The sequence below is a fragment of the Mauremys mutica genome, chromosome 1 (assembly GCF_020497125.1).
Source record: "Mauremys mutica isolate MM-2020 ecotype Southern chromosome 1, ASM2049712v1, whole genome shotgun sequence".
Taxonomy (NCBI): domain Eukaryota; kingdom Metazoa; phylum Chordata; order Testudines; family Geoemydidae; genus Mauremys; species Mauremys mutica.
The window spans coordinates 248,173,990-248,187,347 of record NC_059072.1 but is presented as its reverse complement, the minus strand read 5'-3'; the positions used below and the strand labels follow the sequence as shown (position 1 = coordinate 248,187,347).

General features: G+C 43.8%; 1 protein-coding gene across 3 annotated transcripts in view; it reads right to left on the bottom strand.

Moving 5' to 3' along the window:
- Positions 1-13,358, bottom strand: part of LOC123367631 (interleukin-1 receptor-like 1) — a 72,469-nt gene that overhangs the window by 8,030 nt on the left and 51,081 nt on the right. For all 3 annotated transcript variants that reach the window (XM_045011984.1, XM_045011976.1, XM_045011990.1), the window contains exons 6-8: positions 13,140-13,211; positions 12,121-12,253; positions 11,875-12,032 (exon numbers count right to left, since the gene is read on the bottom strand). In XM_045011984.1, the coding sequence (XP_044867919.1) occupies positions 11,875-12,032; positions 12,121-12,253; positions 13,140-13,211 (363 nt within the window). The remainder of the gene's footprint in view (positions 1-11,874; positions 12,033-12,120; positions 12,254-13,139; positions 13,212-13,358) is intronic.

Genomic DNA, 13,358 nt, shown 5'->3' with positions numbered 1-13,358 from the left:
CTCAGCTGGTGTAAATGGGTGTAGCTCCACAAACTTCAACTTCCTGGATTTCAGTGAAGTTACACCCATTCATGCCCATCACCCCTTAGCTGTTAAAATGTCTGACTCAAAGACAGAGTATGAGTTAGCTAAAAACACACAAATGAAATCTAAGAAATATTAACAACTCTGGAAACTAGAGAAGGATGGTACAAGTCACTCATGAGAGGATTAATTAAAGACAATATGTACCTCCGTATGAAAACTGATGACTAGATAGGAGTTTTGTAAGATTAGTAAGATATCTGCTTGGGGGTTTCCCAAGCTAGTACAATTCTATGAATAATTTTCAAATTTCTATGGATGACTTCAACCCTCCCAAGCAAATATCTAAACTTTTTAACATGTTCAGTAAATCCATCACATGCATGAAGGATGTTATTTTTAACTATCTGGTAGCCATTAAATGTTATTTGCTATGATGAAAAGAAGAGAGGTGATATTTTCTTTTTAGATAAAGAGGTTCTTGTATTTCTTGATGTATCAAATGTCACACAGGCCTCCAGAAATAAATTCATGTGTTAACTAGCAGAATTGCTTACTTTGGGCTTTGAGGCCTTAGTTTTTTTTCCCATCCAAATCACTGGAATAAAGATGGGGAAAATATTTCTTTTTTTATTTTGATTACATTAAAGCTTCTCTTCTTACAGTGGATCAGAGAAGTAGAAGACAAATTGGATACTGAAGGTAAGATACCCACCTTGCTGGCTTCCCAAATTTTGATTTTGAATTTATTTATAATACTTCTGGTGTCTGGGAAGATTTTCAGAAGCACCTAAAGTATTTAAATCAGGGGTGGACAAACTTTTTTGGCCGAGGGCCACATCCAGGTGGGGAAATTGTATGGAGGGCCAGGGCAGGGGGTTGGGGTGTGGGAGGGAGTGCAGGGTATGGGAGGGGGCTCAAGGCAGGGAGTTGGGGTGTGAGCTGCAGGCAGGGGGCTCAGGGCAGGGAGTTGGGGTGCATGGGGGTGAAGTGGGAGCTTAAGGCAGGGGGTTGGGGTGCACGGGGGTGCAGCAGGGAGCTCAGGGCAGGGGGTCAGGGTGCAGGAGGGTGTGAGGTGCTGGCAGAGGGCTTAGGGCAGGGAGTTGGAGGGTGGGGTGCAGAAGGGGTTCAGGCTACGGCCCGGCACTGCTTACCTAAAGTGGCTCCGGAGTGGCAGTAGCACGCACAGGGGCCCCACGCACAGGGGCCCCTGGCCTCATGTCATGCCGCACAGCTCACCACACCCCTGCACGGCCCCTGGGGGAGGGAGCACAGGACTCCACGCGCTGCCCTTGCCACACCTCCAGGTACCTCCCCTGCAGCTCCCATTAGCCGCGGTTCCCCACTTCCAGCCAATGGGAGCTGCAGGGGGCAGTGCCTGGAGGTGAGGGCAGCACATGGAGCCCTCCACCCGCCTCCCCCCAAGTCCCAGTGACATGGTGCCGGCTGCTTCTGAGAGCGGCACGGGGCTTGTGGCACCACAGGGGGAAATCCCATGGGCCGGATCCAAAGCCCTGACTGGCCAGATCTGGCCCATGGGCCATAGTTTGCCCACCGCTGATTTAGATGCACAAGCCCCCCTGCTTTTTCTTTTTTTTTGGAAAATTTCCTGCCTAAAGATAGCCGAATTCTGACTAGAATTGTTATATGAATCTTTGTTTGTTGATTTCAATCATGGGCTATTTACCCCTACTTACACAAAATTTATCTTTCTAACTAAAATCACCTTTCCCTGTGCGGAACTGAAATATAGATATATATTACACACTCATAAATGTTTTAAAAAACATTATTAAGGTTAGGCAATGCGAGAATTAAGATTGCCTGTGCAACCTTAATTCAGCCCTTTTGTGCCTAGGCACTATGAGACATTCTTTATTCACATCTTATTTATTCCACATGATCACAGCCTTGTTCTATGCACAGGGTGGGTCTGCTCAATTGATGATCAACTATTTTAATATTTGTATTCTCCTCACTGTTCAGCGTGTGTGGCCCGGGGCCTTATTTGTTGCACACTAGTCAAACCTGCTCTGAAGAAATTATTAGTTTACTCCTGAACTTTTCTCTGGTGATCATCATTGCTGTATTTGAGGGCTTTACAAAACATTAATTCAGGGGTCGGCAACCTTTCAGAAGTGGTGTGCCAAGTCTTCATTTATTCACTCTAATTTAAGGTTTCGCGGGCCAGTAATAAATGTTAACGTTTTTAGAAGGTCTCTTTCTATAAGTCTATAATATATAACTAAACTATTGTTGTACAAATAAGGTTTTTAAAATGTTTAAGAAGCTTCATTTAAAATTAAATTAAAATGCAGAGCCCCCTGGACCGGTGGCCAGGACCCAGGCAGTGTGAGTGCCACTGAAAATCAGCTTGTGTGCTGCCTTCAGCATATGTGCCATAGGTTGCCTACCCCTGCATTAATTCATTAATTTTTACAACACCTCTCTGAGATGAGGGAGTTTTATCCCCATTTTACAGATGTGGAACTGAGGCACAGAGACATTGAGGCCAGAAGTATCCACTAATTTTGGGTGCCCACTTTCAGACACCTAGGACCTGATTTTTCGGAGTATTTATCGTTATAAAGCACTTTATATGTTCAAAGCACAGCTCCCACTGATTTCATTTCCTGCTGAGAGTGCTGAAGTCAAGTACCCAGAAAATAAAGAACACACACTTAATGACTAGCTGTGAAAAGTTTGGTTTACGTGACTTGCCTAATGTCACATAGGAACTTTGTGGCAGAATTAACTGACACTCTCCTTTTTCCTCCTGCAGTCCCCTGCCTCATTCACTACGCACCTTCCAACATCTGCAACAATTGAGGCAGGGGTCTCACCAACAACAGTCTCCTTTACTAGATAGAGTAGGTCCAACCTGTGCACTGAAAGAGGCAGGGGTCCTGTAGAAAAAAGCAGTATGTAAGCATGTAATTAAAAACGATGTCATAATGTACCTGAACAAGGGGGCCGGATTAAGGGTGTGCAGGCAACCTTAATTCTGGCATTTCCTAACTTTTCGGTGCTTGACTTTGCAACCTTAATAATGTTACTTTAACAATTTTCCTGCTCTCGGTTGAGGAAAAAGCTGCTCAAGACAACCTGCAGCCCTGGCAAAATTTCAGTGTGCTGCTGTCTTCCTTGTAAGCATAGGGCAGCAGATTTGGGCGAGCTGCCTTTCTGTCATGATAGAAGGGTAGCTGGGCCAAATTTCAGTGAGTGGCACTCTGGCCTGAAGCATGGGGTTGCAAGCCATTCAAATTTGGCCCATCCATGCCGCTGGCATGACAGAGGTGTGGCCAAGCTAAATCAGCCACCCTAGGCAGCTGCCCAGTTTGCCTATAGCTAGAGCAGCCCCTAAGTTCAGGTGCCTGGACCCAGCCCTGGCCCAGCCGCAGAAGCCTACAGCTTCAATTGAAGGGAAAGTTCTGCTCAGCCCAATGCTCAAGTATGCCCGGCGTGGACTGAATCCATGAGGAATTTAGCTGGAAAGCTCTAGCAAGTCTCTACTGAGCATGTGCAAACTGCAATTTTTTCTAAGGTTTATAACTTGGTCCAGTTTGGGAAGATTGTCACAGGAACAGCAAAAGGCACATCATCCCTGACACAAAGGCCACCGTATGCCAAATTTCAGTTTCTTGCTCCAAAGCAGGGGGCATTAGAACTTCTAAAATAAAAGGTCACCAAAATGTTTAGCATGGTCAAAACAATGTATTTTCTCCTAACCTCATTTTCTGAAATGGGAAAATCATTTGGGCTGAAATTCCCCCTCACTCCACAAATCAGCCAGAGGGAGAAACCTGGCATGAAATTTCAGCTTAAAGAGTGACAGTTATAAGCCAGTGAAATGGAAAGCATTGAGCTCCGTTAATAATAGGCAGTGCTACCAGTCTCACCTTTAACACATCTAACTATTGAACTATTTACTCTTAGATCTTTCCCCCCCACATTCATATCCTCGGGCTTTTTAGGAGTTTTCACATTTAAATATCAAATAATTTGCTTTTCTTAATTGTCATAGAACATTACTGTATTTATCTGTATATTACCTTAGTATGTGTAATAGTATCATTACTTAGAGAGAGAGTATTGCAAATACCTCAATACATTTAATCACTGTGAGTTATAAATGTCAAGATTTTAAAGGCATGCATGGTTTTTTTTGTTATTTTAAACCTTAGAATGTTAACCCTCTTTCATGAAAATCAAGTTCACTCACAAATAAAAAACCCAAGCACAATTATTTGTTTAAATTCTATAAACAAAAACTATTTTCTTGCTTTCTCTTTCATGAGCCTAAGCCCTTGTGTTACATTTTAAGCTACAGCCAAGGCAAATTTAAGTAAAACCTCTTAGCCTTCTCCAAGGACACTGGGCCATAACTTAGGATCAAAGTCTTTCCGATATTAGTTAGGCAGCATTCTTACTGCACTGAAAAAGGAGTGCTAGCTCAGTAAAGATTGAAGATTTGGCCCTTGGCATACAAGTTTCCAGCACAGATATATTTCTGCCAAAATAATAATAATAGGACAGAAATTGTTAAACCACTTTCTAGTTCCAAATATTTTAAAATAGTTTTCAATGAGATTTATGACCCACCATTTTTCATTATGACAAACATTCACTGGCTAATTTATAGCACTGTCAAGTTTTGTTTGTACTTAAATCTAACATCATCTTCATGCAGCAAACTGACCTGTTATATCTAGCCAGTACTAAGTACCCGATTCTTCAAGAAACTTGGCACAGGCAGAGCGCCACAGCAGTCAGTGGGGCTCCATGTGGGCATGGGATCCATCCACCTGGCGCCCTTTGGAGGACTGAGGCTTAGGGATTTGCTTTCACCCCACCAGACTAATGTACATTTTAAAAAATGATGGAAGAAACACTATCATTTTCCAAGGCACATTTACATTTATAGTGTGTTTTGGGGGGGCAAATCTAGCCCCCTGCTTCACGTAGCAGAACTGGATGTACCTCATCTTCATGTCATGGAGTCCTGGCTCTATGGCAGTGCATGGGGGTGGTAGGTAGGAGAAAAATATAGGTAGGCTTTCCCATCCTACTTGCCACCCAGGGATTTATAGGGATCATGAGAATAAATATCTGGCACAGACTGATACAGCGATTAGGCTGATGCAGCCTTCCTGGAGCAGCTCCACAGCCTGGGGCAGATTTGGTAGGCCGCTGGATCTGGATTTGGCTCTGAATTAATTAGCTAAAAGTAAACATTTGAAACGGAAGAGCTTGTTTTATTCCTATTTACAGTTTCGTGGTTTCTTCAGAAGAATGTGAGCCAGAGAGAGACAATGCACTACGGGACCATTTAGAGCAGGAAGGCAACCTAAAAGCATGAGCCTCTGAGAAAAACCATTCAAAAGCCAGAAAAATAAAGGGGCTGAAAGTATGCCATCCTTTGTCCCTATATGGCTGGGATTTAGAGAAATCTGACATGGTTTCTACACTCTTGATTTTGTTTTTAGGTTTCCTACTGGGTACAAGAGACATGAAACAATCAGACATCCAATGGCAACAATCCTTCTCATTAACAACAATACATAAAGATATCATATAAACAATATTATGTACGTATATAAAGACTGTTCTGCCCTGAGGTCTAAATGTCTAAAAGATAGCTAATAAAAAAATTGGGCCCTAGCACCACAGTTCAGCAAATACAGGAGCCTTATAAGGAGCTGTTGACATTGGTATTTGTGCTGGATACACAAGAACTGTTAAAAAGGTCACAAACTTCCTGTGTTTATGAAGTTTATACGCATCAGACAGAAATCTCCACATTGGGCTTCCTGGAACTATGGGTTCAATTCTCAACAGGGCTGATTCAGCCCCTTGTTCTTCTGGGAGAGATAAACTGAGTTCCGTGCAATTTCTGGGCAGGGTACTTGTGAAGACCTTGTACAAGACGATGTAGATGTTTCTGGTTACGGAATTGTTACTTTACTTCATCCTGCTAAAATCAGCACATTAATAGGTTTTTGTTGTTGGTGGGCTTTTTTAAGTAACAGCTAAAAGCTGTGGGAACATGGCATTGCTGGCTCTTTACAAAACAACACTAGGAGACAGGTGGTGATAAGAAGACAGAACAGGGGAATGGAGAGGGACAGAATGATGGAAACCAGCCGGACGATATTTTATAATGGCTTTTGCCTCTAAACTAGAAAGAGATCCAAGTAGCAAATTTTGGATCCATGTCTGCATTTCACTTCCAAATCTATCTTCCAGAGATAAACCTGAGTGCCAGATTCAGTCCTGAACTTTCCCAAGAATTTGAGAAAAAATGAATCTGGTGTTCTGGAAGTAGGCCCACCTCCGCTCAGCATGATTTTGGTATCTACAGAAGTAAATATTTTCTATAGCAGAGAGTGCACAGAGGAAAAGTTTTTTTTTCCACATTATGGACCTGTCTGTGATGAGGATGAGAAGACACCAGATCAAGATGAAGGGAGAAATGGAAGATATCGCTGAGGGCTGTCTATGATGGTAGAGCCAGAAATTTCCGGGGTGGAACATCTCTGAATGGGCGTGAGGGACAGAGAGATGCCAGAGGCAACCAGTCTGTGAAGAGACAGGGCAGAATTAAGAGGTATTCAAGCACCCAGTTAGTGAACAGGAAGAGATACTGAGATTGGCCTAACTGTGGAAGAGGAGCAGGAAAGGGGGATTAAGAGATGTGAGGAATGACCTGCTATTGTGGTGCTCAGAGACCAACACTCCATAAACCGCCATATAGACCAGATAAAACATGTCTGTGAATTGACCTCAGAAGATGTCAGAAATGGCTTGTCTGGGAATGGGGAGAACATAAGAATGGCCACACTGGGTCAGATCAATAGTCTAGCCCAGTATCCTGTCTTCCGACAGTGGCCAATACCAGGTGCTTTAAAGGGAATGAACAGAACCTTGCAATCACTGAGTGATCCAACCCCTGTCATTCACTCCCAGCTTCTGACAGTCAGATACTGCCAGAGGGAATCCTGAGGATGTGGTGATCGCCCTCTATGGGTCAAAGGAGAGGAAGATGGGAGCATCTGGAGGCAGTGGAGCAGCCTGTTGTTCCTGTGAAAAGGGGTCAGGAGACATCAGGAACGTCTTTTCCATGACCTGGGCTTGAGAGAGGAGGAATCAGAAGATATCAGGGACAAACCATGAATGTGGAGTATGGGATGAGACTTGGTGTTTGAATTAGGAGTGTTTGGGCCTGTTGATTGCATGAGAAAGGAATCTTGTGTTTGTGGGGAAAAGGAAGTAGGAGAGAGTAGGATGGAGGACTGGAGTAATATTCACATGGGAGAAAAAATAGTGTGTATGGGGTGGATTAGAGATAGTGATGGAAAGGGAAGGCTAGCTTGGGAGGAAGAGTCACTCAGAGAAGTAGTAGTGGTAGAAGATACAGTGTACACTGGAAGAGCCATACCACATAAGTAGAGGCAGATGGTGGTGAAGGCGAGGGAAGGGTGGGAGAGAGGTAGGAGGTAGAGAGGTAGTTGAAGGGACTCTAGAGATTCCCAGGAGCTCCTCATTAAAATTCTGGTACTAAAGTGGAAGGACAGTATGTGCAATTTCCCTGCCACTGAAAGAGTTCACCACCTTCTGGATACTTCCAAATCATCCCAGATAGAGCTGACTGCATAATTTTATGTATGTAGTGTTGTTGTAGCTGTGTTGGTCCCAGGATATTAGAGACAAGGTGGGTGGGGTAATATGTTTTACTGGACCAACTTCTGTGTAAGTTCAAAAGATTGTCTCTCACACCAATAGAAGTTGATCACCTTGTCTCTCTTACATGATTTTATGATATTTGTAATACTATTATGTATAGCACCAGAAGTATGCAAGGATCTTTGGTGACATAAGAGGTGTCTGAAAAGCTGATTTATTGTTTTTGGAAGGCAGTGGGTTGCACCATGCCCCTGTCATTAAACAAACTAAAAAAGAAAAATCTTTGGGACAGACACCCCAGGCCCTCCTACAGATCTTCACATACACTTCAAATCTACATACATTGTGTATATTCCAAGGGAAGGAAATGCAAACATTTCCACTGAAATAAACTTAATCTAAGCATGTTTGCCTAGAGGTGTCACCTCCTTCCTCGGCAGTGATAATGAGAAAGCACTTTTGTTTTACATGGGGGGAGGGGGGAGGAAGAGCGGCTGGAAGAATAGATTTCACAATCCCTCCCCGCTCCTGATTGTGAGCACAACCCTCACCCCTTTGTCACCCTTCCACCTGCTAATACAAATTAAGGGGGACATTGTATTTAAGGATAGTCTTGTAGTTAAGGCAATTGACTGGGACTCAGGAGATCTGGGCTCAGTTCCAGCTCTGCCACAGACTTCCTGTGTGACTTTGGGCAAGTCACTTAATCCCTCTCTACCTCAGTTCTCTTTTTGTAAAATAGCACTGCTTTCCATCTTGACTGTAAGTTCTCTGAGGCAGGGACGGTCTCTATGTGTTTGTACAGTGCCTAGCACAATGAGGCTCTAATCCTCCACAGAGTCTCTCCGCGCTCCTGTGATACAAATAATAATTGTGAAAAGGTTGGAGGCACATCACCGGCAGAAGGGGACTGCACGGATGGATGGGGAAGAGCCACTAACAATGGGGCAGCAGAGGGCACTGGGAGGCCCTGCACAGGGTTCTCGACAGTGGAAGAAAAGGGTGAAGGAGGAGGATATTGGATTTGTTTAAAAGTCTGCTTGTTTCAGGAAAAAACAACAAGGGAGACATTTTACATGACTTTTATTGCAAGGTTATAATTCATCCGGTACAAGAAATCCCTACTGTATCAATGGTTAAATTTAAATGCCAGCTACTGTCATTTCATCATAAGTATTGTTGAGCCATGCTAGGAAGGAGGGGAGGCAGCTACAGCAGGGGATAAGCACTCCTGGAGGTGGCACCAGCAGTCAAGAGTGACAGAAGTAGGGGTCTTGGCGATAGCAGCACTAGACAGAGGGGGACAGACATCACACACACTGGCAGCAGCAAAGTGGGCACATTCAAGAGCCTTTCATGAACTATTATTGATGACCTATGGATAAAAACAAAATAGGATTTGTCTACAGCAAGGACCAGATACTTCATGATCACATTGCCCAGAATTCAGAGAGACAAAAATTTGTTCTTTCACTGAAAATCACATACACAGCTAGTCATTGTTTCCTTCATCCAGCTGTATATGAACCACAACAAGAGATATATATTACCATACCTATGGTTAGCAACATTACTGCAGGGGCTGCCCCACGGGCTTTACTTTCCTTTGATTGAAGGTGCACACCCACAAGAGGTCAATTCAGTCCATAGCTTAGGAGTGAATTCCTCACTGACGCTAAACTCACACACAGCAGCATCTCCGAGCAACACTTCCTACCATCGCTGGATGGCTAGGAGATTCCATCCCATCCTGATGGATGATGGCCTTGCCTCAGTTATACAAGGCTTCATCACTGTATGTCTTGAACTATCACAGTGCAATATATCTGAGCACGAAGCCATCAGCCCTTTGGAAACGCCAGTGACACTGAAGTACATCTCCTCAGCAACACGGGATACTGTGAGCATATCAAACCTGTTCTTTATGCTGCTTCCCATAGATGATCAAGTCACGGCCAAGGTCTGATTTCCAAGGCACTCAATGACCTGCGCTTAGCAGTGCGTCTACACTGCACTCTTCTTCTGGTGGGGTGTAGTGTACATACACGCATAGTCCCCAGAGCACAGGTATAAATAGCAGTGTAGATGGTGAGGCACAGCTTAGGTGAGCAAAGACAGACCAGAAGGGTGTGGGTACATACCTGAATGCATACTCTACACAGCTCTCTACTTGTTCAAACTATGCCTCCCCAGCTACACTGCTACTTTTAGTTGTGTAGTGCCCACTGCCTCCCCACTTCTGGAGCCCTTCTCCAACCCAGGAAAATACTGCAGCAGCGGGTATGGGGTCCAGCACTGGGAAAAGGCTCCAGCAGTTCCATGCCATGTGGAAAGACTACAGGCAGCAGGGAAAGTCTCTGACGGTGCCCCGCTGCCAGAGCCTTTGCCCCACCACAGGGAAAAACTCTGGCAGCGGGGAAAGGCTCTGGTGCGGGGAGGTGCCGCACCACAGTGAAAAGCTCTTGTAGTGCCGAGCTGCTAAAGGCTTTTCCCACTGCCTTCCCTGTACCAGAGCCTTTCTCTGACATATGTGGCTACACACCAGAGTGTGGACATGGTGTGCTTTTCAGTGCAATGTGTAGCTACGCATATTATGCATGTCACCGCCAGTAATGTGTAATGTAGATGTAGCCTAAAAGACCACCCAAAGCTCTGGAATGGAGACCATAATTAAAAGCTTTGCTCCTCAGGCACAATGGAACTTTCTATTATAAAGTCAAGCTCACCTGTTCAGGACATAGAACTTTCTTGGGGGCCGGTCTGAGATTGGAACAAACTCTCCCAGGAGCTAAGGACCATCCCAAACCTCACTACCTTCTGCTCCAAGTGCATGGTGCACTTCTTCAATCTGACTTCTTCTCTCACATACACATTTAGCGGCATGTACATGAAAAAAACAACAACCTCCAAAGTAGCCCCCTACCAAACCAAATCACTGCGCACACAATTCTCCCTTGGGGAGAGAATGCTGGTCACATTGCTTAGTTCACTTCTGGAAGGTGTGCAGATACTAGGGTGATGAGGGTGACATAAGAACCTGACTAGAATAGGAGAGGGGGAAAGGGCAGTCCTTTGGCTCTACAAGAACTGGCAGCTCCACCTTCAACTTTTTTTTTTTAAGATCTTAAAGATTTTGTGTTTCCTGACTTTGTCTTGCACTAACAGCAATAGTTTCTTTTCAAAAAGCGATAAAAAGAGTATTTGAACATTGCTGATAACAGAAACAGAAACTCGTATCAGAGCTATTCCACACACTGATCTGTGACTCAGATCTTGATCCTGGGGTCCTTCTGTGGTGCACAGCAGGCTGCACAGGGCTGTGGTGCTCAGCACATGGGTAAGTGGTTGCTTTGCATAGATTCAAGGAAGGTTAATCTGGCCACAAGGAAAGAGTGATTTGGCAGCGACATTCTCATGAATGCAGTTTTGGATCCCCTGCATGTCATTTTGAATCTCTCATTTACACTACACATGCAACACTCCACACTTACACTGAGCAGAATCCTATCCTTCAGAGCAGTGGTTCTCAACTAGGGGTCCGGGGCCCTCTCGGGGGCCGCAAGCAGGTTTCAGGGGGTCCACCAAGCAAGAACAGTGTTAGACTCGCTAGGGTCCAGGGCAGAAAGCCAAAACCCCACTGCATGGGGCTGAAGCCTGAGCCCCACCACCCGCTGCTGAAGCAAAGTCTGAGCAAAGTAGCTTCCTGGGAGGCCCTGTGGCATGGGGCCCCAGGCAGTTGCCCTGCTTGCTAACCCCTAAGGCCAGCCCCAGCTTTTATATGCAGAAAACCCGTTATTGTGGCACATGTGGCCCTGGAGAGTTTTTAGAGTCTGGGGGCTCAGAAAGAAAAAGGTTGAGAACCCCTGCCTCAGAGCACTAGACTCCGAGGGTGAAATCCTGACCCTAGCAAAGTCAATAGGAATTTTGCCAGGATTTTATCCTGAAGCTTCAAGACCAGATCTCCACAAATCTACCAACAAAACTCTCCATATTATAGTGTGCGTATATATAGATGTATAGTATATATATATATATGTGTTGTATAGTTTGACAATGTGGGGTGGCAGTGGGAGGGATGGTACTTTTTTATTTTACTTTTGCCAGCTGAAACAAACCACCACATGTTTCTGATTCTTCAAACTGTATGAACATTGAAAGGTACCTTACCCTTACAAGGCACTTTGAGCTGTAATGTCACCGTGAGCATTACATTTTCTATTTCGTTTAGTGCTACACATGTGAAATTCGACAGAAGATCCTCTTCCGTTACTTCCTCAATAGTTAAAATGGACTCTCCATAATATTCCCGATCACGTCTCATAAAACTAGTAGAGAAAGTTGTTACTGTTAGTTGTTAAAGGATAGGCACAGCTTGCAAAATATGAAAATTATTTCACATGATTCTGTGCTTACAATTGATGGTCTTCACGAAACCTTGAAGTGTTGAGATATTCAGCTTTGATTTCATTAACCTCCCATGCAACAACGGCTATATTTTGCTTTCCAATCCCCAGAAAGGCTCTACAGCTAATGTTCACAGGAGAACCTAAACAAAAGTCAGTGGGATTTTGTAAATAATCCTTGACCCAAGCAAAATTCCAAAATAAGAGTTATACTGACTTGCACCAAAATAATGGAAGATGTGAATTAAATCAGTTTTAATTCACATCTGTTCAAGTTTGTGTTGACAAGGCCTAAAATAAGGTTAACAAATCTTACACTTCATGGCATAAACTGGTAATGTGCAAGGGAGAGAGAGGAATTCTAACATTCCTGCAAATAGGGAATGATAGATTCATTATAGCAAAGAGTTTAGAATATTTTATTTCTTTAAGTATATTAAAGTACTTGCAAAAGGTCTATCTGATGTCTGGGAAAGGTGGACAGAACCCACCTAGAACTAAAGGTTCATCCCCTTAATCAAGGGAACAGTCATAGGAACTGGGATCAACTAAATCCAGGAGACAAATAATAAGTGTTGGGAGCAGGAATAGGAGTGTAGATCATAGGTTTAAAACAAGGGAACCAAATGGGAACACTGAGCAGAGAACCCAGACAGAACCCATTGCTCTGCACAAAAGTTGCTAAACTAACAACCTGGGAGAATGAAATCCTTTAGCACAGAAGGCAATGCAATCTATCCTCACACTCTGCCCAATGCACCCAAACTATGATTAGGAAGCAATATGTCTAGTAGTGAGAGGAGAGCTCAGTTTACATGATCTTTCCTTGGCTTCTCTCCTGAGAATGGCTCCAAGAGTGTTAATTAATGCCCAAATAACCCACTAAATGGAAATAACTTTCTGTCACTATGGAAGTCTAGTAACCTCAAGGTGAAGAATTCTATCACTAATTCTGTCATCAATCCTGAGTTAGGCAACCCACTGCGGAACGTAATTTAAAAATTATTAAGATAAGAAATCAATACATACCAAACTCCACTTGTATTACAGTATTGTCTGTTGGATATTGAATTTTGGGAGGTATAGGTGAAGAAACTTCTTCTGAAATTAAGGCAAAAGGAAAGCAAGTATTAGACAGGCTTAGCACATTCTCATTCTAGTTTGCCATGCTAACCTTTTAGCATTGCAGAGGCAGAAATGCGAGCTAACACCCGAACACCAGTGGTCCATATATTTACTAGAATTATC